Genomic DNA, 24,643 nt, shown 5'->3' with positions numbered 1-24,643 from the left:
AAAAATAGATTTTGAAAATGATATTATTTTTCATATAGGTAACACAAACATACACAACGAAACCATTTAAAAGCTGGAAATATATACATGGGATGTCACTATGATAATGTGAAAGTTTGATTGAGGTAGCATGGGATTTCATTCTGATAAGTGTTATTATAAATATAATACAAATATATATATATATATATATACACACATTATGTACAAAAATAAGTTTTTTCTGTCTTTATCTGTGCCACGCTTCAAAGCGGTTTCTGTCAACTACGACACAGAGGGCAACATCACAGATTCCTCCTCCTCCAGGTCAAAAAACAAGCTTAAAGCTTGACTCATGTTCAGAGTTCTCTTCATCATAGTTGAATGTTCAAAACTCTAAATCTAACTATATCTAAATTCTCAATGTGTGTCTGTCACTTTACTTCAATCGCAGTCTCCCGCCGTCTCTCTTCGTATATCTTCGTCTCATTCCATTTCCCGCCGTCTCTCTTCGGTTCCCGCCGTCCCTCTTCGTCTCGTTTCGTATCACTCCGTTTAACTGATTACCTCACCCCTCCCTGGTAAATACATCCTGTTGAGCAGAATCTACAGTTTCCAGTATTTTCCGTTTCGTAAAATGATAAAATACGGTGAAGATATTAAAATATGTGCTTCCATTATTCATACTTCTGAAATATATCTGTATTAACTTTATATCATCGTATGTCCGTGTTTATTGGGTATTTTTACATGAAACAAAGACTGGCATATAGTTTCAAGCCAGTACTTTCGACAGAAATACACATATACATCCTGTTGAGCAGGATCTACAGTTTCCAGTATTTTCCGTTTCGTAAAATTATCAAATACGGCGAAGATATTCAAATATGTGCTTCCATTTTTCACACTTTTAAAATGTATTAACTTTATATCATCGTATCTCCGTGTTCACTGGGTATTTTTGCATGAAACAAAGACTGGGATATAGTTTCAAGTCAGTACTTTCGACAGAAACACACGGCAATGTTGTCCGGACTGTTGTTTTTATGCGGCACCGGCTTGAACAGGTCATGTGATCTGATCACGCCGGCGTGACGGTCGACTCCAAAGGGTTAATATTAAATACATATAAGTATTTTTACAACTTGTATTTAGAAATACTCTGTTGTAATTATTGATGCATACATGTGTTCATCCATTCAATGTGGCATCTGCTATAATGGGGTTAATGTATGATATTACTTAATAATACAATACATTATAATATATGATATGATAATTACATTTTAGTTTTATTCAATTCTTATTTCATAGTTTCTCATTATTATTATTTGTATCGCTCATCTTATTTTTGATTTTATTAATCTGTGTGAATCAAGGCTCATTCCTTCTCCACTCTATCGCACCATGAGTCTTTTGTGACCTTTATAATACCGAAACAGAATCTCTATTATTACCACCTCAGAAGCCCACATGTTGACGTGGAAATGTGTTCTATTTAATGCCTCAGCTAGTGCAGTCAGTGGCCTCATCAGCATAACTGGTTATTTCTAACACAGTGGGAATGGTGGGACATTAGTAGAAAACTGAACAGCCTGTTGTGTTTCATTCCTGGCTCAGTTCCTGAACCCCACTTTCTAATCTGAATGCATCATTGAGGAAACAGCCCTCTTACTGCAGATTGGCAGAACATTTAGTCGGCAGTGGTGATCCTGATGGGCACTGCCACTGTAATCAGTGTACAGTACCACTGGACAACAACTCTAACACCCACTAACGTCTGGCTTTTGTCTTTAGCTGTAAAGGTTACAGTTGCCATTTATTCCCGGAACAAATTCTGCAGTAGTCAGAATACTCATTTATCCCAAGGGAAATTAGGTTTTGTGACAGTTGCTCGCTTCAATATTAACACAAAAAGTAGAAAGATATAATATAATAGAGTAAAAATATCTATAAAAACACAAGTTGTGCAATAAGAAGTCAAAATATAATTAAAGGGGACCTATCATGCAAAATGCACTTTTGGACGTCTTTTATGCATGAATATGTGTCCCCGGTGTCAGGGAACTCACCAAGTGTCAGAAAACACAACCCTCTCTCTTTTCCTCCATACCCAAATCTCTAAAAACGGGGCTGCAACTGAGCTGATACAGACTGATACAGATTTGAAATTGTTCTGACGTCAGAAACGGGGTGCTCCGCCTATGGGCAACTCTCCACCTATCAGGGGGATGACAGGTTGCGTGGCATGGTAAGTAACAGCATGGTAACATGACGCTCGTGCCTCAGCCCCCTCCTGTCCAGGGGGGCGTGGTCAGCTGCAGCTCATTTGCCACAGAATCAGCCCTTGTGAAGACAGGGCTGGAATAGAGCAAATAGAGCGAAATGGGGCATGGCTAAAATGCATGATCTGTTTGGTATTTTGAAAAAAAAAAACTTCACAGACATGTTTTATATAGGTTAGGGCTGCTCGATTATGGCAAAAGTAATAATCTCGATTATTTGGGTCAATAATTGATATCACGATTATTAAAAACGATTATCCATTTACTTTGAAAACATCCATTTATTGAAAAAAAAAAAAATGGAACAGTATGTTTTTAACAGTTGATTACCCTGAACTTTAAGTATAATTCAACTGAAAAACCAATAAAAACAATTATAATAAATAAATAATAATAAAATCGTTTTATTTCGATTACGTTGTTTTCGTAATCGTTGCAAGCCAAAATCGTAATTGCGATTAAAATACGATTAATTGAGCAGCCCTAATATAGGTATGGCCTACAATATATTATTCAAATATAGCATGATAGGTCCACTTTAGAGAATATATATTAACTGTCCACACTATAAACAAATACACTAAATTAAAACAAGATGAATGCCTCAAATGAACAGTGTAAAACAGTTGTTTTAACCCATGTTATATAACATTACATCATATTTAATTAAGCTGATGCTTTTATCCAAAGCGACTTACAATTGCATTCAACCATGCACAAACTCAAAAAGGTTTCTAAGGGAAATCAGCTATTATTGTTATCAATTATCTAACAATTAGCCAAACTATTGTAAGTGCTAATGCATTGGCTAATGCATAGGTTGTTAAGCTAAAAGCTTTTTAAATACTACATACAGCATATCATTTCTTCTTCTTCTTATTATTATTATTATTATTTTTGAGCAAAGTTGCAGTTGAAACTGGTGGGTTGTCAGTCTGTGACAGAAGATGTGTAAACGTTCTGAAGTCCTGACATGTCTTGAGAGCTTGTTCCACCATTTCGGAGCCAGGATAGCAAACGGGCGTGTTTTTGTTGAGGGGTTCGTCTGTTCGTCCTATGTTTTTCTTCTTTTGATAAACTATATCTGCCTATACTCCCTAATTTTGATGGAAAAACGGTTTAAGTGGCCGTACACTCATCATCTACCTCATTCCCTGTGTATCATTCTTTAAGGAGCCATAACACACTCTATTGCAGTCAAAACAAAGAAAGCCAATAATATAAAATGAATGAAGGGAAGACATCCCAGCCTCAGCACCCACAGCAACAATGGTGCAACCACAACAGTCACTGATGCAAGAATAGCATACAGTTGTATACATTGATGGACTATATTTCAACCTACTGATGCGTGAGAGAGATATAAATGAACTGAGCCGGTAGAGTAACCATATATATATATTTCTTATGGCTAATTACTGTCCTTTTGTCTTTTAAACTAGTCTTTTTTTGATTATTTTGTTGTGATATGACTTTTGTTTATGCTGTTCAATAAAAACGTAACTGAAACAGAGTAGACATAACCCCATTTTAAAAGTCTCTGCATTGGCAACCCGTCTGATTCCGTATTTACTTTGATATACTTTTATTGGTTTTCAAAGCTCAAAATGGTCTTTGTCCTAGGCAGTGTTTATGCTAAAAAAAACTAGTGCCGGTCAACGTCTCGAAGAAGATTCCCCGAACAAATGGGAGAAATTTGGGGCAAAAATGATCTGATTTTATTTTTTAACTTGAATATGTTAAAAACTGAAAAATTCAACCTTGTTCAAGAGATTTCAAGATGAAGAATACGATTTGAAGATTTAATGGCTTTATTGTCATATGAACAATAGTCACAGTGTTCTCGTTGGCAATGACAAAGTTATGTCCCAGGTCTCTCCAACAGTCAATTTACAATTCATTTAATACATAAAGGAAAACATTCGTAAAATTGTGCAAGTGCAGAAAAAGGCTTGGATGAGGCATAATTGTATCGTCCAGTCATATCAATGTAAGTAGTTCATTTCTGTAGACAATAACATGCCTTTATAAGTGATCATACATCCCTCATGAATTCAAACCCCATCATAACAAACATTGAAGTAACTGCTAATCTGCTGAGAAAGCCTTGTGACGGGGCCAGCTTTCGTTACAAAGTCATCTCTAAACTGAGCAAACGCTTGGCTCTACACAGTCACATTAGGAATCAGAAATGGCCCTCATCTCATCTATGAATCAGCATTCTGCGTGTGTATCCTTTCTTACCGAGTTATGACACATCTGTTCTGCCAGAGTGTTAGAATCAGAGTGGATATCTCTCTGAAGGTTGGATGTACAAATAAAGACAAAGGGTTAGTGGTCTGCCAATGAGACGGCTTCTTCTTCCTGGCTCTTTCTCAGAGAACAAATCATACAAATATAATGCATGATTCTACTACTATGGGATTAGTGTTTGATAAAACCTCTTCAAGGGCTTTGAAAATATTTCCCTTTTTAATAAAAAAACTAGGCTCTATCAACATTTTAACATAGTGTACCGCAACTAAAAGCATAACTTCTTAAGTCTTTCATTGCTGAGTAACAGATTTAAAAGCCTCACATACATTGTAGATGTATGGCTTTATCTTGAATAGCTATGGGCTTAATACAGCAAAGTCCATGTCCTGTTGCAAATGTGGTACAATGGATGATTCGCCAGCTTATTTCATTGTGTCCAATTACCAAATTAGCTCACAGCTCTGGGGTTTGTCCCAGTCTCACTCCCCCGCACATACTGTATGAGCGCTATTGTTCATTTTCTGATGTATTCCACACCAGTAGAGTTCATCATTGTGATCCACAAACTTCACTCAGACACAAATAATTTCTAAATATATCTCCTATTCTTTGTTACCTTGATTATTAACAACCAACAAGACGTCACTAACATATAGCCCGTATATTTTATATAACGGCATTATTAATCTTTCTTGTTTTCCCTTCCTCTAGTGGTTTGAATAGGTTTGTGTGCATGTAAATGGTCTGCAAAGGCTGAAATCCCTGTGTTCCCTCCAGAGGGAGTTTCTCTCCCACACACCTGCCTGCCTGAAATGCCTCCATTGGACTCCTTTGTTTACTTCCGCAACATAATGACATCATAATGTAACACTTGCGCTTCTATTGGCTAGTGCTCAAACACATTGTACATGATAGGCTAAGGGGCAGGACATCTCTAACCAATTGACCAATCACATCAGAACAGGCCAGCTAACCAATCAGAGCTCTGGTTTCAGACAGAGGGTGAAAAGAGGTGCTGCAGTATGAGAAAAATAAAGAGCTTTCTGAACATTAAAGCATGGAGACATGTCACAGTGGACTCTACTGAGTAGAGGCATGAAATACAAAAAAGAAACCTGTAAATGAGCACAATAGAGGCCTTTTTAATTTAAAAAATGAGAGCCGAGTGGGGAAAAGGCTGTCGATTTTGCACCAGGCTCCTGCCATTTTCCTTGTGACCGCAGCTTGACTGTCCTGAGGGGAAGAGGAAGCAGCATCAGTGAGATGCTGTAAGAGGCTGAGATTAGAGTGATATGTCCCAGTCAAATGCATTATACATAATCCCCAACTTCAAAATAACAAAAACACGTGGGATTCTTCACTGTTAGTGTTGTTGTCATGTTTATGACTTTAGGGCAAGGAGATCGTATTTTACATTTATTTCGATGAGTGTTGTCAAATTCTTTTAGACAAGCTCTTATTGTGTGAATTTCCACATCAGACACGCTGAAAATGGATCCATTTCTCTGTGTCCATCATGTACATAGTTTGTTGTATTTGAATTGCTTTGTAGTTTGAAGTAATACAATGTGACTTGTGTTCTTATTATTTTACCCATCACTGATTGATGTAACACAGTAGAGATTCAACATTTGGTCTGAGAGCTTTTTCATTTTCTGTTTCTGACACTGCAGGTTTGTAAGGCAACAATCCACTGGCTGTCAGAGTGCATTACATTTAGACTATTTTGGATTAAATAAAGAAGAGTCTGTTTTTACATTGAGTTTGAACAGATTCCATGAATTTTGTACAGACTGATGGACAAGTGAACTTTAGAAAACAACACAGAAAATCAGTAATACCACCAAACTACATAAAAAAGAGGATAGTTATCAGTGCTCTCCTGAACAAATATTAGTCGACATACTCTCATGCCATGTTTTTGTCTAATTGATTAAATGATATAATCCACAAATCTCCAAATGAGTTCCAAAACAACTGCTTTAAATCTTAGAAAAATGAAATCCAAGGATCCTCACTGTTTTGCTTTTTTGTGTTTCTGCCCTGTGGTCTCAGCGGGCATGGAGAAGCCTGGAGTGGTGGAGCAAGTGGACCTGCCTCCGACCCTGGCTCTGGGCCTTGGCCTGCCCATATCTCTGAACAGCGTGGGCCGCGTCATCCCGGGCGTCCTGGAGGAGACCTCACTCCGAGACCAGCTGCGCTTCCTGCATCTCAATGGCCACCAGCTCAGCTGCCTGCTCAAAGACAGCGTACCCGATTATGAAAAAGGTAGGTTTACAAATTCCCTGTGTCCAAACTTTGGACTCACTGAAGGTTGGAAAGTCGCCACCTCCTCTGAAAGTGAGTCTGCAGTGGGATCAGTGGCTGCATTTGTTAATGTACACAGCGGTGTGAGCAATGCCAAGAGAGGGAAGACAGTTCAATTTCAGAAAGAGTTCTTTACAGCCATTTTGTTCTTACTCTATTGAATCTGTCAGAACTGGCAAACTCATAACAGGTCAGTTCCCATTACTCCTTCTTAAACTTCTAAAGCCATCTTTTTGAAATGCCAAAGAATAAAAGTCCAGCAGATATTCAAGATTCTGCTAACTACCTCGTATACATTTTTACGTGTGACAGGTAGCTGCATATGCACTGTAAAGGTAACATGAGCTCAGTGACCTTCTACTTGTAGATGTTGATGTTTACTTCATCACAGTTAAAGCTGCACTTATCAATATTTTTCTAAAAGACTAAAGAAATAGTTAATTAATGCATTTTTATTAGAACATTTGATTTATTGATTGCTATCAGGGAATATAGTATTTCATCAAATAACAAACAGTTGTTTCAAAAACACATTAGTTTCGCTAGCTTGGAAAAACAATCACCTTTTGAGATATTAAGCACTGGGACCCTGATAAAAAACATTGATCGCTCGTAAGCCATCCCTATGTATCCCTTTTTCAAGTCCATTTTTAGCCCCACCTATAGTGGAAGTAGCACTGCATGCCTGTTAATGGTCTGCGCTTCATGGCCATGCAATTAGGTGTTTGTGCTGTGATATGGCGAAGGACTAGTGGTCCTATTTTCACTCACTATGAATTGCGAGCAAAGTTGAATTCCTGTGAAGACAGACCATTACATTTGCTAAATAAAATGTAAAAATGGCCTGAAAAAAAACACTAACGCTAATTGCGGAAAGCCGTTCTATTTGTCATAATGGTCAACCCTACTCTTTAAAATGATAATAAGTCAATGTTGTGCTGCCCTCAAGTGGCCAGAAAAAAAGCGCTATTACAGAAAGTAAAATGAGAATATCCCATCCTTTTTTATATATATATATATATATATATATATATATCCCATAAGCTATCAAGACCACATAATGTATGTTAGCTCAGACTTAGACTTAGCGGATCACTGTTGATTTAGATGATGGTTTTATTTGCATTCCACTCACAGTTTTGTGCATGCTGAAAAACAGTGATGGCACACTCTTAATAGGCTCAGAAATGGTTTGCTATAAGTCCATCTCCTCATTATTCATACAGTGTTGTCGACTACATCAAAGCAGTGTTTAACCTGAAGCAGTCTGATTAACACGAGGGGAGAATCTCCTTACAAGTTAAATCGTTGCATCACACCAAAGCTCATCAATACTGAAATCCTTTATTAAAAAAATCACCAATTGGAAATTAGAACTTGTTTTGGGTGAACATAAAACTGGTCTTTAATGCTAGTTAACGGATTGAAAAAAATAAAGATAAAAAAATAATCCTCCACATTTTTCATCTTACGGTATGTTTTTAAATTTTGTTGCTGCTAAAATTCCTCTAAACCTGTCATAAATACTGTACTGACAATATGATACTAGAGCAGGTTTATGTAGAAGAAAACCCAAACCTAATCCCACCAGAAGCAAAGTATCTAAAAGAGAAACAGGAAGACCTTTTCCTGTCGTGTCAAGATGTAAATCTGTTTACTTGTTTTTTTAAGTTTGTGAATAAATGACCTTACAGCTGCGAGAACTCCTCATGGGAGACGCACAAGCTGTCTGAGGTCTGTTCTTGAACATAAATGCTGCCCACTCTTTGTGCAAATGCATGCACATATCCTCGCTGTGTGCTGCTCCCTACTAATATCTCAGGGTCACACTGTTTGTCAGAGTTATACATCTCGCATTCTCTCATCTGTCTGCCTCCTGTCTCTGGCTCTGGTCCTCATTTTCACAAACATTGCACACAACAATGGCAGAGATTACCATTCCTCATGTTACATCGGTCAGTTAGTCATTTATTTCATTCTTCTAAATGAGACGGAGGGAAGGAGGAAGGAGGGAACACTCTTTGATAACTGCCTTTTTTGGCAAATAATTGGACATGTAATTGGGCATTTCAAGATATGTTTTTCTCCCTTCTTTAACTGATCATTTTTATAGCGAACAGAGTATTATTTTTGACATGATGACCAAATAATAGTGTGTGGTGCTAACAGGCCTCAGCTGACGTTTAATACCGAGACATTTCTGAATACTGAAATAACAAAAACATCAACTCAGAAAATCAAAAAAAGTCCATAGAAAACATGAAAGGACACATTTAATTTAACATCCAGGATATGAGAGACGGTGTGTAATCTTCACTGCATAATTAGTAGGATAAGCTTCAAATAGTGTCAATATGAATTGGATAGAAGACTAAAATACGTATGTAAGTCATAGTCAGTCTGACGGAGCATCTGCCCAACCAAGTGTTGTATACTAGTTTTTAGCAATGCTAGGGACATGGCCCTGACGTTTGTATATGGACAGTCGGACTTTAAACTATGTTGGATTACCATTACATTTAGGAAGATCCTAACATTTTTGTAGATCCTCTTAATGAGGGTGACATTTGAGACTTCAAGTTAAATGTCTCAACAAACATTAGTTTGCATTACAGTCAAATATACCAAAGATATTAAACTCACCCTCACTTTGGTAACCCCCTGACTTGAAATAACTACTGCCAACATCTTGTGAAAATGTAAGTGACTTCACTGCTTTGCTTCTTTACTAAATACCTCCAACGCTAAAGCTAAATTATAACTTTAGAGCTAATTAAAACATTTTAGCATGCGGAAACACCATACTAAAATGGTGACCTTCGTAATCATCTTAACTGCTTAGCATTGGAAAGTGATGCTGCCTTTGATTTACCTCAGAAGTCAGCAGTCAGAGCTGGGAATGATGTCACACCCAACTTGTTCGCGCTCTAGTACAACCCAGTGAGCTATCACAGTTCTCGCCAGGTTAGCCATTGCTTTCAATAATAAGAAATCATGATAATTGATAACGCATAAGAGGTATCTTTTGCATGTAAACACTATAGCAAAATGTCTACACATAGAGGTGAACTCAAAGATCTAAAACATTTTCTATATACACAAAATAACCATTTCTCTCAAATATTGTTCACAAATCTGAAAAAATCTGTGATAGTGAGCACTTCTCCTTTGCCGAGATAATCCATCCCACCTCACAGGTGTGGTATATCAAGATGCTGATTAGACAGCATGATTATTGCACAGGTGTGCCTTAGGCTGGCAGTTTTGCTTTATTGGGGGGGTCTGGGGGGGTCCGAAAACCAGTCAGTATCTGGTGTGACCACCATTTGCCTCACGCAGTGCAACACATCTCCTTCGCATAGAGTTGATCAGGTTGTTGATTGTGGCCTGTGGAATGTTGGTCCACTCCTCTTCAATGGCTGTGCGAAGTTGCTGGATATTGGCAGGAACTGGAACACGCTGTCGTATACACCGATCCAGAGCATCCCAAACATGCTCAATCTGTGACATGTCCGGTGAGTATGCTGGCCATGCAAGAACTGGGATGTTTTCAGCCTCCAGGAATTGTGTACAGATCCTTGCAACATGGGGCCGTGCATTATCATGCTGCAACATGAGGTGAAGGTCGTGGATGAATGGCACAACAATGGGTCTCAGGATCTCGTCACGATATCTCTGTGCATTCACAATGCCATCAATAAAATGCATCTGTGTTCGTCGTCCATAACATATGCCTGCCCATACCATAACCCCACCACCGCCATGGGCCACTCGATTCACAACATTGACATCAGAAAACCGCTCACCCACACGACGCCACACACGCTGTCTGCCATCTGCCCTGAACAGTGAAAACCGGGATTCATCCGTGAAGAGAACACCTCTCCAACGTGCCAGACGCCATCGAATGTGAGCATTTGCCCACTCAAGTCGGTTACGACGAACCGGAGTCAGGTCGAGACCCCGATGAGGACGACGAGCATGCAGATGAGCTTCCCTGCAACGGTTTCTGACAGTTTGTGCAGAAATTCTTTGGTTATGCAAACCGATTGTTGCAGCAGCTGTCTGAGTGGCTGGTCTCAGACGATCTTGGAGGTGAACATGCTGGTCCTGGGCTGGTGTGGTTACACGTGGTCTGCGGTTGTGAGGCCGGTTGGATGTACTGCCAAATTCTCTGAAACGCCTTTGGAGACGGCTTATGGTAGAGAAATGAACATTCAATTCACGGGCAACAGCTCTGGTGGACATTCCTGCTGTCCGCATGCCAATTGCACGCTCCTTGAAAACTTGCAACATCTGTGGCATTGAGATGTGTGATAAAACTGAACATTTTAGAGTGGCCTTTTATTGTGGCCAGCCTAAGGCACACCTGTGCAATAATCATGCTGTCTAATCAGCATCTTGATATGCCACACCTGTGAGGTGGGATGGATTATCTCGGCAAAGGAGAAGTGCTCACTATTACAGATTTTTTCAGATTTGTGAACAATATTTGAGAGAAATGGTTATTTTGTGTATATAGAAAATGTTTTAGATCTTTGAGTTCATCTCATGAAAAATGGGAGCAAAAACAAAAGTGTTGCATTTATATTTTTGTTCAGTGTACTTTACTTATCTTAAAAAGTGATATTTAACACGTATTATTTAACCACATTTGTGCCGTCACAGGGCCTTCAGACATTTGCATAATGGTCACATTTTCAGTACTCATTTTTTTTAATGCTTCTTATGCTGAATTGTTAGCCAAATGTAGAGTATGTAGTCTAAATGTGTTGTCACTAACGGGCAAATACGCTAAACAACAACCATTGCATTTTCCAAACATGATTTTAAACTAACTTCTTACTTACCCATTAAAAGAAACGCTCTCGCAGCAAATGTTCTACTCTATTTTGGTCCCTGGTTTCCATAGTGATGGAATGAAATGGAAATTATTTCAGAAGACCTACATTTTGAATGTGTTGATTTTTTTTAATCAGTCCACTTAGGTAATCATGAAGCTTTTATGCAGAATGTCATAGTTGTCACTGCTGGGAATTTCGCCTGGGATGATATTTGAAGTAGAATGCAGGATGGACACCTGTTGGGGTCAAACTTTACATAAAAAAAGTTTTTCTTTAAAAATAAATCTGCCTACTGTCTTAAAGAAAATTCAAAAGAGTATTAATGCTCAGAAATTGTCAAGTTATTTATTCCTCTCAATTGGATATAATTAGGACTTTTCCCTATTGTTTATGCATTCGCTTATCTTTTGTCTAACCTGCAAACAATGAAAGTGACACTTTCAAGTTTGTTTTTTTCAAGTTCAACTCTGGTAATACAAAGTTTACACAACCTTGCTCTGCCAGCACATCTCTCTTCACGTTATCTGTCTGCCTTGTTTCTTTTTTTAATGCTGTTTATTTGATGTTTTTAATCCCTCTGTTATCTCAATGAAATCTAGATTGCAATAACTTTATCCAAAGTAAAAGTGATTGAAGTCGGCTCACTTTTCCCAATGGGAACAGTTTGAATGTTCTGACTCCTAGACTCCTCTTTTACAATCCGGTTAATTTTCTCTAATAACCCTGATAGATATTCTCAGTACACAGCTCTGCTCTGTTTTTCACTGTCTTCATCAATATCTGCCCTCATCATGGTGTGTGATTTCGCGAACACAGAGGAATGGTGTAACCAAACATATACATATTTATTATCCTGCGGTATATAGCACCAAGTTTATTTATATCGTGCATTATCCAAAACCCAATTCAAAGGCCCAATGAATAGGACTTGTCAGTTGTAGTTTGTAAACACAACTCCAATTTGGCCCATCTTTCGAAGGGGTTAGGGTCAGTGTCCATGAGAGTTGACCCTTAAAAAGGTTACATTTCATTTTGGGACAAGCTTTGTTCTCTCAACGTTTTTCACTCTGAATCATGGATGTTTAAAGATAACTGGAAACAGCGTGAGAGGCTGGGCCTCATTCATTCCTATGTCATTTGCTCAGTGGTGCACAAAGACGAAATGTCCCGTCTTTCAAGTATGAAAATACCTGGATCTTCAGGTATTTAAGATTACTACCATTGGGCCTATAGAGTCGTTGTGTTTCCCATAAACCCCGCCCAAAAGCTGCTGCGTCTCAACCGGTAATTTAAAAAGGTTATCCAATTATTCATACTGTAAAGTTGGTTTAAGCGATACATATATATATAACGACCTATTTTTTCCCAATTTAGGTCAGTGGGTAAAAGGTTTTTGTGGAACAATCAACTGGATTTGTCTATTAGTATCATGTCATGGCCTAATAATTGAATAAGGTTTATTGAGTGTTCACACTGGAAAGTTGAGTTAGCTTTAATTCTTTGGCCCCATCACATGACTGACTCAAGTCTGCTTGGTTGTTTCTCTGAGGTTGGGCACACAATTTAAAAACCCCAAATGTTGTACAAGAACACAAAGCTCTTTATAAATCTAACCCTAACCACCTAAGCATTATGCTCTCAACGTGTACCAGAATGATGCTTTAAAATAATGTACCGTGACACTTCTAGGGTCCAAAGTCCAACCACCATACTCTCACAATATCCTGTGGGAAACACTGGGAGGGGTAGCTTTTAACTCTTATCATAAAACTAATTTCTAGATCCATCACTGTCTGCCTTGTTCAATCTTCATATTGGTTTGTTTTTTTCATGTGCTTCTAACCTCAGGCATCTCGGAGAGCCATTAACCAATCCCTGTTCTCTTAGACAGATGAGTGTGTGTGTGTGTGTGTGTGTGTGTGTGTGTGTGTGTGTGTGTGTGTGTGTGTGTGTGTGTGTGTGTGTGTGTGTGTGTGTGTGTGTGTGTGTGTGTGTGTGTGTGTGTGTGTGTGTGTGTGTGTGTGTGTGTGTGTGTGTGTGTGTGTGTGTGTGTGTGTGTGTGTGTGTGTGTGTGTGTGTGTGTGTGTGTGTGTGTGTGTGTGTGTGTGTGTGTGTGTGTGTGTGTGTGTGTGTGTGTGTGTCCTTGAGCAGGTTCCTAATGCACTGAAGTCAAATGAAAGCAGGCACCATTTCGTCTGCTTTGAGTAAACATGTGAATGAGTCCTAGCTTGTCATCGTTAGAATCCTGACAAATTATACATTGCTTTTTCAGGACTAAAGGTTTTTCTACCACGGGCATTTTATTATCTTTTCAATTTAAGTAACATTATCGACACAGGAACCAGAACAAGAAAGTTAATAGATTTCCATTCAAACCATCCAACATGCTTCAGAATGATTGATGAAGTCTAATATGATTAGTGGACTCTCATTCATAAGGAAACAATTGGTAAAAAAAAGGCCCTTGTTTTCTTTATGATTTAAATACAGCAAGATAGGCAGCACTCTGAGACCTTTTCTGTGAGATAAAACACTATGCCTTTGCTTTTTTCACTTCTTTATGATTTAATTTTTTTTTTTTATTAAGCTAATAGTAAAGAATGGGCATTTCTACCAGCTCTTCTGTTGTGAAGTCCAAGCTTATTCTGCTCTGAATGGTTAGCTGGCCGTCTCTGTTATAATCGGTCAACCACTACGAGATGTCCCGCCCCTTAGCCTATCATGTGTCAGAGCACTAGCCAATAGAACCGCAAGTGTTATATAGTGATGTCCCTATGTTATGGAAGTAAACAAAGGAGTCCAATTGAGGCGTTTCAAGCAGGTGGAAGTGCTTGGGAGAGAAACTCCCTCTGGAAGAAATGTTGGGATTTTAGCCTTTGCAGACCATTTACATGCAAAGAAACATATTACTATTAGGGCTGTTAACGCGTTAATAACGCGTTAACGCAAAAAAAAAATTAACGCCACTAATTATTTTAACGCGATTAACGCATGTGTATTTTTTTTCCTCGGCCGCCCCGTAGTTTCAGAGCGCATCGAGTTTAAAATACCATCTACAAGCTGATGCTGACAGCCCCGCTCCTGCCGCCCGCTTGTGGCAGACCACACTTCCACGCTCACCGGCAGGTACCGACTGGCCATCGGGAGGACCGGGAGGGTGTGTGTTTGTGTGGCCCGAGCGAGCGAGAGAGAGACCTTACGTGCATTACCGTACCGCAGTGTGAACGCGGCTATTGTTGTTGTTAGCATCTGGTGCTAGCTAGCTGCGCTAACGGATATAAGGAGCTGTTAAATGAAAACAGAGGAGCGCTCCATCCACACAACTGCACCGAGCACTTGACATTATGCAGGAAGCCAGACAGCACACTCATGATTGCAGCAACATGATTGCAGCGTCCAGGCAGCTCCCGTTCGAGCATATGCCTTGCGTTGCACATAGCTCCAACGATCACACACACACACACACACACACACACACACACACACACACACACACACACACACACACACACACACACACACACACACACACACACACACACACACACACACACACACACACACACACACACACACACACACACACACACACACACACACACACACACACACACCATTTGTATTGTATGAGAGAGGTTCCAGGTTGAATTGAGGCGAATATTTGTAATGTTCAGGTTGTTGTGTTTAATATTCATGAGAATATTTGTCATTGTTCAAATGATAATAAACATTAGCATAAAGCATATTTGTGCACTCATATGTTGATAAGAGTATTACAAACTTGAAAAATATTCCTCTAAGGTACATTTAGAACAGATAAAAAATGTGCGATTAATTTGTGATTAATCGCGATTAAATATTTTAATCGACTGACAGCCCTAATTACTATACAACACACTACGGGAGATGGGAAACTCCAAAAAGCACAATAGGGCCTCTTTAATGTTTGATTATGTAAGTATCTTAAGTACCGTAATTGAAAATCAGAGATTGTATCAGAGATACTTTAAATTGAAAGATGATATTTTGGGACAAATAAACAGTGCCAAATATGACACACCAGTCGGGAAACCCATAGAGTTCATAAATAAGATGCTGCGAATGTCCTCATTTTGACTAATCTATATGAATGCAAAAGTTCTAACAAGAAGTTTTAAGTCTTTGAGTACATGACAGCAAACATAAAATCAACTAATACTTTTTAATGCTCCCTCTAAGTCTACTTTGCCAGCTGTTGATACAGATGTCCCCTGTCTGATTCCAGAGGCAGGCTTCGAGCAGTTCCGCGTGGCAGAAAAGGCGCATGGGAGCTGGATGAAGCTCTTCCTGGAGGGCAACACCTCTGAGGTGCTCAGCAACATGGGCAAAAAGGTCCTGAAGCAGTATGTGGAGGCCCTGGCTGCCATGAGCTCGGCTCTCAGCAAACAGCTGGGCAAGTACGACATGTACTCCATGATCGCAGGCATGGTGTTTGTGTTCCAGGTGAGTGCAGCACAATTCAATATATCCTTAGGACTGGTCTATGAGGAAATGTCTAGGAGGAAATGTTCCTAGCAGTGTAGTTTTCATAAAAAAGCTAGAAGGAAAAAGCTTTGGTAAGATTGATTGACCATCTTTCTTGTTTATATTATTTTGGAGTTTGGATAGTTTAGGGCTACACCTAACTATTATGTTATAATCAATTAATCTGCAGATACATTTTTTACATTCCTTGATTTATTGGGCGGTGGTGGCGAAGTCCATAGGGACTTGGCTTGGCAACTGGAAGGTCACCAGTTCAACTCCCGGAAAGACCAAGTGCTACTGAGGTGTCCCTGAGCAAGGCACTGTTCCCTACACTGCTCCCCGGGCGCCGTACATAATGGCAGCCCACTGCTCCTAACACTAGGATGGGTCAAATGCAGAGAAAGCGTTTCGTTACATAGTACATGTACTACGTAATGACAATAAGTTGAATCTTCTTCTTCTTCGATCCATAAAATATCAGAAAATTGTGAAAATGTCCTTCACAAATATCTTATCGTCCAAGGTGATGTATTTTAATGTCTTATTTTGTCTGATTTGTCTGATCTGATGAAGATATTCAGTATAACAGGAAATAACAGAGAAATGCCGAAATCTCCATATTTAAGAGTGGATAATATGACGCATAACATTTTCTGACATGTTTGCATGAAAAGTACTAAACCACTGAGGGTATTATATTCCTGTCGAATGACTGATCGATTAGTCAAATAATCAGAGCATTTTCCTGAAAATGTAATTGTAATTTGGCATAAAAGCCAGCGACATTATTGTTGATACACAAAGATATCTACTTGCCGTGTAACTTTCAAATGATTAAAACTCACTGGCATTTAAGATGTTCATTATTGAGAACGGGTGCCGACTGACTGCTAAACCATTTTCGTCCATTTCTGATTCAGCAAAGTCAGAAGGACAGTTAAGTCAGGAAAATGTCAACACTGACAGGTTTCATTCCATTTTTAACATGCTACGTTTAGCGCAGATTTGCATCTATTGGCGTCTTTGGATGTAATTGCACTACATGAACAATACAACAATTTGTACATATGGCACAGTAGTATCTCAGTCTGTATGGCCTTGGCTTTGAGAATGGAGAGTTCAAATCCCAAATGGATCCAGTACAGCGAACCCCCACATTGCTCCCAAACGCTTTCATCATAATATTACAAACTTTAACTTTAAACATGTACTGACACTCTCTATTATACTTAATGAGTGTCCAGATTAGATAGCAGTGCTGTCATCTACCAAAATAAAGAAATGGTCTGTTTTTTGTGGGTTTCTGTGGTTGTATAAGTTGAACCAATAGTGATCAAAGTTCCTCTTCTCTCCCGGCCATAAAGCTCCTGCTGGTCTTACTGCTGGCTATGCCCGAGGCTCTGAGCGGTGATGCAGTGGTGGAACTTCCTGTTCTCTCAGCTCTGCTCTCGCTGCCTTTCTACCTCATGTGCCTGCTGCTCGCCTCGGTGCACGTCTTGGTGTGCACATCTGCTGAGAGCTCCTGTTACTTCTGCAGCCTCTCCTGGGGACTCGTGTTCGCCGCCGTCGCCTTCTCCTCAGCAATGTTTTGTATTCTGGTCTCTCTGGTAACGCGGAGACTCCCCCTGGGGGCGAGGATTCACGGGAAGGTGAGTTTTTGATAAATATAACAACAACAAAACACAGGTACAGATTGGAACAGATGTTTGCCCTCAAAGGTGCAAACATGCTGCCTTTTCTGCATGTAAAACCTCAATATAACTAGTTAAAAAGTTCAGCTGGTCTGTGATTGCTTCATAACAAAGATTATAACTTGCTGCTGTTTGAAAGATACAACATTTCATTTATCTATTCCTGCGGGTAGAGAAACATTTGAATTTATTTCAGCGACCATCTACTAAATCCACTGAGGCTCAGGGGCGATAGAGTAGCTCGTTCTTTTGTGATTTAGCAAAGTTAGCAAAGTATTTTCTAAAGCAGCCTAAAATCCCTTGAATGTGTTGTGGAACAAAGTCCTGATAAAAAAAAGAAATGTTTTGCTAGATTTTCTTGTATCTGTGACAAGTGAAAAATCACTCCACGGTAAGGGGCTGAAAATAAGTGTTTCAGCGAGTGCTCCTTAGTCCATTTGAGACCTTAGCCACCATTCATTTTAATCAAATAGTGCTTGGCTGTATGCACAGCTTATCATGCGACTTCATGAATGAATGCAAAGAGCCCCTTAATTACTCCTTTTCACTCCGGTATTGCACAGGAAAATGATTTGGCATTTAAGTGAGGAGTAGCTTATCATTTTTACATTTTTAATGCATACATTTAACTTTAAATAAATAGCATTAAAATAATATTGTCTTAGGGCTTGAGTCCACATGTCCACATGCACATTCACACCGCAGTACTTTTCCCACAAAGGTTCATGAGAACTTAGTTCATGAGAACTCTTTAGTTCTCATGAACTAAGTACAGATCGCGTTCACACCGGAATAAGTTCATGGGGGTGGATTAGGCAAATGAAGCCGCTGACATCGCTTCTTCTTCTTCTGCTTTGGGTTTACTGGCAGGCCGCAAACAACTTCACGGCGTATACTGCCGCCCGAAGTCACTGGCCGGAAGTCCCCTGAAGCCTTCCGAGTAAATCGCCAGAACACTGACACCTCCTCATCTCCACCGCTCCCATGTTTTCTTTTGTGTTGCCATAAGTTAGTCTCTCTGCGTTTGTGCGCTGGGCTAATGCTAATGCTAATAATGCTAATGCAAGGATAATAAAATGGTGGCTTCCCAAAACTTTTTTGGAGTTTTACGGGGCGTGGTTTGCAATCCGCCCAGCCAATCAGACATAGGAACCTTTTTCTCCCACGAAAGTACCTGCTCTCTAGCAGGGACGGAAAATGGGGTAAAAAAGGTTCTGATTAATTAATTTTAGCTCCGGCTCTTTTTGGTGTGAACGCGACATTTCTGAACTATATCGGAACTAAGAAAAGTACTGCGGTGTGAACGCGGCTATAGTGCCTTTTTCCAGCAGAGATATTCTGGCAGGGCACTGGGCAGAGCCACCTCGCAGCCATTTGTCAACAAAAAATGCTCCCAGCACATCCAACTGAGTATGACTGTGCTCACACTTTGTATGAATGAGTTTCACCACTCACAGCCGTCTGACAGCCGATGACAGACAAGCAATACACGCTTGCCTTTTTATTATCTCTTTGTGCTACCATATTTTTGTTTGACAAAGTTTTTCTTTTACCATTACAACCAACTGAGGAGGCCTGCTCTCACATTTAAGTATGAACGTGTTTCACCATTGACAGCCATCTGACAGCCGAAGAGCTCGGAGGATGAACCGTGTAAGGCAGTAAAAGTAAAATATTGATGACTAGCAACATTTAGGGTCCGCTGGCCAATCTGCTCCAACAAATGGACTTTTGGGTCATTTGTTTTGATAGGTTGAAACTTCAAGGTTGATGAGGGAGGGGTAAATGTTGTTGGAATTTGAATCAAATTCACCAGGACAGTTTTCTTGACTATCATAACGAATTCCGGTGATTGGACCTTAAAATAAATGATTTTGAAAATGTACATGGCACTAATGAACAATTTTTCTAAAACTCCAGAGTTGGACTGCTCATTCCCACAGAACAACAATGAGATGATTCTGTAACTGATGCTGTTACAGTCTGTTCTGCTGCAGGTTCACTCTGTGTCCCAGAAGTCCCAGGCTCCCATTGTTTTTAAAATACATTCAAACCAGCTCACATTTCCTGAAACACACTGCCGCATTGATGAGCATAATCCATCATTTGAAACTGCTTGTTTCTTTGCAGGGCTTTATAACCTCTGCAATCATTACACTCCATATCAAAAATGTTCCAGTCTAGGGGGATTGAATATGTCCGGATCATTGTTTGTCCACAGCTGGATGTACCCGCCGCTCTCCATTAGAAAAGTTTAGTTTTACCTTTTAGTTTCCAAAGAGAGGCAAAATTGCAGTGCGAACAAATTTGCAGCAAGTCTTCTTCGACTTTTCTTTTAAGATAAATTCAGATTTTGCCAGTCTTACATCTTACTGGACATCTTTCAGTGTTGTGAGGACATTCCTCCAGAACACAAGGAATACACAGGAGAACTTTGAACTGCTGTCAGACTTTTACAATTGATGGAAGTTACGCCCGGATAATTGACGAAAACATTTGCTGATGCATCGTAGTGACACAGCCTCTGCCCAAACCAACCCTCAGGTTCTGTTACGTTCAGATTGACTATCTGACTTAGCATATTTAGTCCTATGATTATCTGATGGAAAGAGTGTTTACAACCTTGCTGAATGCATATTCAGGAGAAAGTAGGGGGTCATCTCTTAACACAGCTGATGAGAAGAGCCGGAGCCAACAGTGGCTATAGCTAATCTTCATGCTATAGCCCCCCCAAGGCCCAGTAACTGCTGTCTGGACTGGCAGAGAAACATAAACGGAGGACAGAAGTGGAGAATTAAAAGGAGACTAGCTTAATAATTTGAAATCCCTTTCAATTCAGTTAAATGCTTATAAAATACAGCTTGAGTTACCATTTAGGGAGAAAAAAGTTTAGAAAATGAAAGGCAAAATGGATAAAAAATGTGCTAAAGTTATGTAGGGTCTTGTGAAATTATAAAATCACTTATATCAGTGCAAAACCATCTATGGCTTGAAAATGACTGTTGCATTAGACAGCATTAGCTTTAGCTAGGTGTGCCCATTAAAGTGGCAGCTGAGTGTTTAGGTATTATTTGGCTGAGCTGTGTCACTTCCCACTAAATGGTATTTGGTAAATGGACTGTACTTATATAGCGTTTACATACTACATGTCGTTCACCCATTCATACAGAGCAGTGTACCTTACTCTAGGAACTAACATTCATACACATTCACACGACGTTGGCCATGCCATCGGGAGCAACTCAGGGTTAAGTATCTTGCCCAAGGATACATCGACATGTTGACTGCATGGGCTGGGATCGAACCCACAACCTTCTGGTTGAAAGAGGAGTCGCCCAGACTAGCTCTCCATAAACATTTATTGCATTGAAATAATAAACTGATGCATTTCTTTCAATCTTTTGTAAGATATGCACTGAGATTCATTACAAACCTCAAAACCTTGACTCACCACCACTGCAACCTTTATGCTCGTGTGGGATGGTCTTCCCTGACCACGCGTAGACTGAAACACGGGCACAAATTAAAAATTAAAAAACCTATTATTTCTATTTCTATTTTTATAATCATTCTGTTTTATCAGTTTCTGTTAAAATGATGCAAACATGGCAAACAATATTTTTACTAAATAAGTAATAATAAAATAATTTATTTACGCGAGCTTTATCTTTTTAATTAAATGACACAGAATTGATCAATATTATGTGAACACATTTTTTAAATTAAACAAACTCAGCTTTTTTATTACAAATATAGGCTATATTATGATAAATTCCAGTTTTCGCTAACTATCCTTTTTTAAAAAAAACATTGATATGGTTGTTTTTGTACTGAATATGAGGTTTATCAAATGGAAATAGGCAACATGAAGCAAAACTGCCGGTGCACATTATTGAACATGTCAAAGGAAACAGTCACTAACATGGTTGATGGAAAAAGCAGTCAAATAACAAACAAAGGGCGATAACACTAAACAGGGGGTCTACAAATACAACACTTTTAATGGTATTTGTACATTTCATTTCATTTCAAACCTTTATTTAACCAGATTGGTCCCTTGAGATCATAGATCTCTTTTTCAAGGGAGACCTGCAGCAAATAGGTTCCACATGAAACATAAAACAATAGTGGACATCATACAACATATTTACAAGCTGCATTTACATACTTATCAACATTTACAAATACCCATAGTTTCAATGAGCATTTAATTTAGACTTGCTTTAAAAACATTTAGAGGAATGAAATTGCTCAGTTTCAATTTTAGCTGTAGACTGTTCCAAGCAAGTGGAGGTACGCACATAAAAGCTGTCTTACCTAAGACAGTCCTTGCTCTTGGCACATCTAACAAGACTACATCATGCGATCTCAGACAATAGCTGCTTGCAACTCTCTGTGTGATCAGAGAGCAGATGTAAGATGGGAGTTTACCCAACATGGCTTTATATATGCAGGGATGCAAACTTGTCACCTTAAGGCGAAATTCGCCGTTTTGAATCCAAAATAGGTCGTTTGTGGGATTCATGTAGATCTGCAATAAAAATATTATTGGGGTATGGGGGGGGGGTCTGGGACCCGGAGTAATCTGCCGCGACGGCCCGCGAGCTGTTATGTGCCATCATGACACGCATGGTGTTCTTTTTTTATATATTATAATGAAGCGCGAGCTGTGTGCTCGAGTCTTCCTGCCTGTCGGCTCTGCTCATGGATGTATAATAAGGCTCTGCTGCTCCGCGAAGATGGTCTAGCTTCAGCAGCTACATTACCTACGGGTGCGTTCGTTAATATTAACTGTGTGGTCCGGAGTCACTGTGGCACAGACTGGACCGCTGGTGAACAGCTGTTAGAACGGGGCGTTCAGGTGTTCAGAGCAGAGCTCCCTGTCGGAGAGGCAGAGCGTGATGTGAACTGAAAAATGTTTCTGTCGCAATATTATTTAACCCTCCGGTATCACTGTGGACGTTTTTGTCCATATGGGTAATTTTTCACTTTTCAATAACTTTGGTTGTGTTGGTGCAAACGGCCTGAATTTTTGTAACAAGACTATTTTCTCGATCTATTTTGGAATTCAATTGAAAAAAAATCAAATCGGTCTTTAATTCACTGTGTAACAAATCGACTACGCAAATTAGTCATTCGAGACAAAAATGTCCACTGCAAAATACTTTGATAAAAACATTATATTAAAAGGTTTTTTTCACAACTTTTTTGGGTTCAATCTTTAAAGCAATTTCCGCCCTAATAGAAAATACCAAAAATGTAATCATTTTCAGGATTTTAACCCTTTCAATGCCATTTTGAAAACATGAAACCGCTGTTTTTTTTCATGATGAAAACAGAGAAAATGAGTTATTTTCCCAAAGATACATATCTGGAGACTGGCTCTTTTTTTTTTTATCACAGTCTTGGATATGTCAAAGATTAGCAACAAAATGGATTTTTTTGCATTATTAGTTTTTGCACAAAATCAGATTGAACAAAAAAGTTACAAATTAGTCATTCGGGACAAAAAAGTCCACTTCCAAAAACTGCTCTAAAATGACAACAGATTAATATTTTTTAAAACTTTTTGGGGTTAAATCTTTCAATCAACTTCAGTCCTGATCAAAAATACCAAATGTTAAATTATGTTCAGGATTTTAACCCTTGAACTGCCAGTTTGAAAACATGAATTTGCGTTTTCTATGAAAAACATGCACAAAAAGGCAGTTATTTTCCATATAATAAATGTTGGGGGGGTCGGCTTTTTTTTTTTTTTATCACAGTCTTGGATATGTCAAAGATTAGCAACAACATTTTTTTTGTTGTATTATTAGTTTTTGCACAAAATCAGATTGAACAAAAAAAGTTACAAATTAGTCATTTGGGACAAAAATGTCCACTTCCAAAAACTGCTCTAAAAGGACAACAGATTAATATTTTTTAAAACTCTTTGCGGTTAAATCTTTCAATCAACTTCAGTCCTGATCAAAAATACCAAATGTTAAATTATGTTCAGGATTTTAACCCTTGAAATGCCAGTTTTAAAACATGAATTAGCGTTTTCTATGAAAAACATGCACAAAAAAGCAGTTATTTTCCATATTATAAATGTTGGGAGGTTCGGCTTTTCTTTTTTTTATCACAGTCTTGGATATGTTAAAGATTAGCAACAACATTTATTTTGGTGGATTATTAGTTTTTGCACAGAATCAGATTAGAAAAAATGTCCCATCCACTTCCATTATAACCACATCTTTTGATCTCTCGCCATACCGGTATAAAATCATGCATTTTGTAATGTCAGGGTTTTATATTGGAGGAAAATAGTTCAATTTGTCCTTTTTACTGTATATGACCAGATGTGACATTTTACATTGAATTACATGCTTGTCATGTCTTGGTTTACAGTTTACAGCATTCACAATTTTCCCCTCATCTCTTTACCTTTGATGTGTGTGAGAATGTAGGAGTAAGTGTTCTCTCATGGCATTTTGTTTTTCATTTGTGCTGTTTCATGTGTCTTAGAGGTAAACAGAGGTATGATCTTGACCCAGCTTGACCTTTTTGTTTAGAATTGTTTGGAACTTCAAAGGCTTTGATAATGTCTCTTTAGCATACAAACATACACAGCCATACATGCACTAAGTCAATAAGCGAACACCTGGCTGCAAAGCCAGATCCATAACTATGTGTAGTTTGGCTGGCTGGTCGTTTCATTCCTGTGATACGCAACAAGCGAGTAAGATGAAGAGGCGCTTCTCTGTGGAAGAAGCTAGGGATATGGTGATGCAGC

At 39.0% G+C, this 24,643-nt stretch overlaps 1 protein-coding gene across 1 annotated transcript in view; it reads left to right on the top strand.

Moving 5' to 3' along the window:
* pigg (phosphatidylinositol glycan anchor biosynthesis class G (EMM blood group)) overlaps positions 1-24,643 on the top strand; it is a 123,287-nt gene that overhangs the window by 34,312 nt on the left and 64,332 nt on the right. The window contains exons 6-8 of the mRNA XM_034092573.2: positions 6,576-6,788; positions 15,936-16,153; positions 17,542-17,826. Coding sequence (XP_033948464.1) covers positions 6,576-6,788; positions 15,936-16,153; positions 17,542-17,826 — 716 coding nt within the window. The remainder of the gene's footprint in view (positions 1-6,575; positions 6,789-15,935; positions 16,154-17,541; positions 17,827-24,643) is intronic.

This window comes from Pseudochaenichthys georgianus, chromosome 10 (assembly GCF_902827115.2).
Source record: "Pseudochaenichthys georgianus chromosome 10, fPseGeo1.2, whole genome shotgun sequence".
Lineage (NCBI taxonomy): Eukaryota > Metazoa > Chordata > Actinopteri > Perciformes > Channichthyidae > Pseudochaenichthys > Pseudochaenichthys georgianus.
This window is presented reverse-complemented; position numbering and strand designations above follow the sequence as displayed.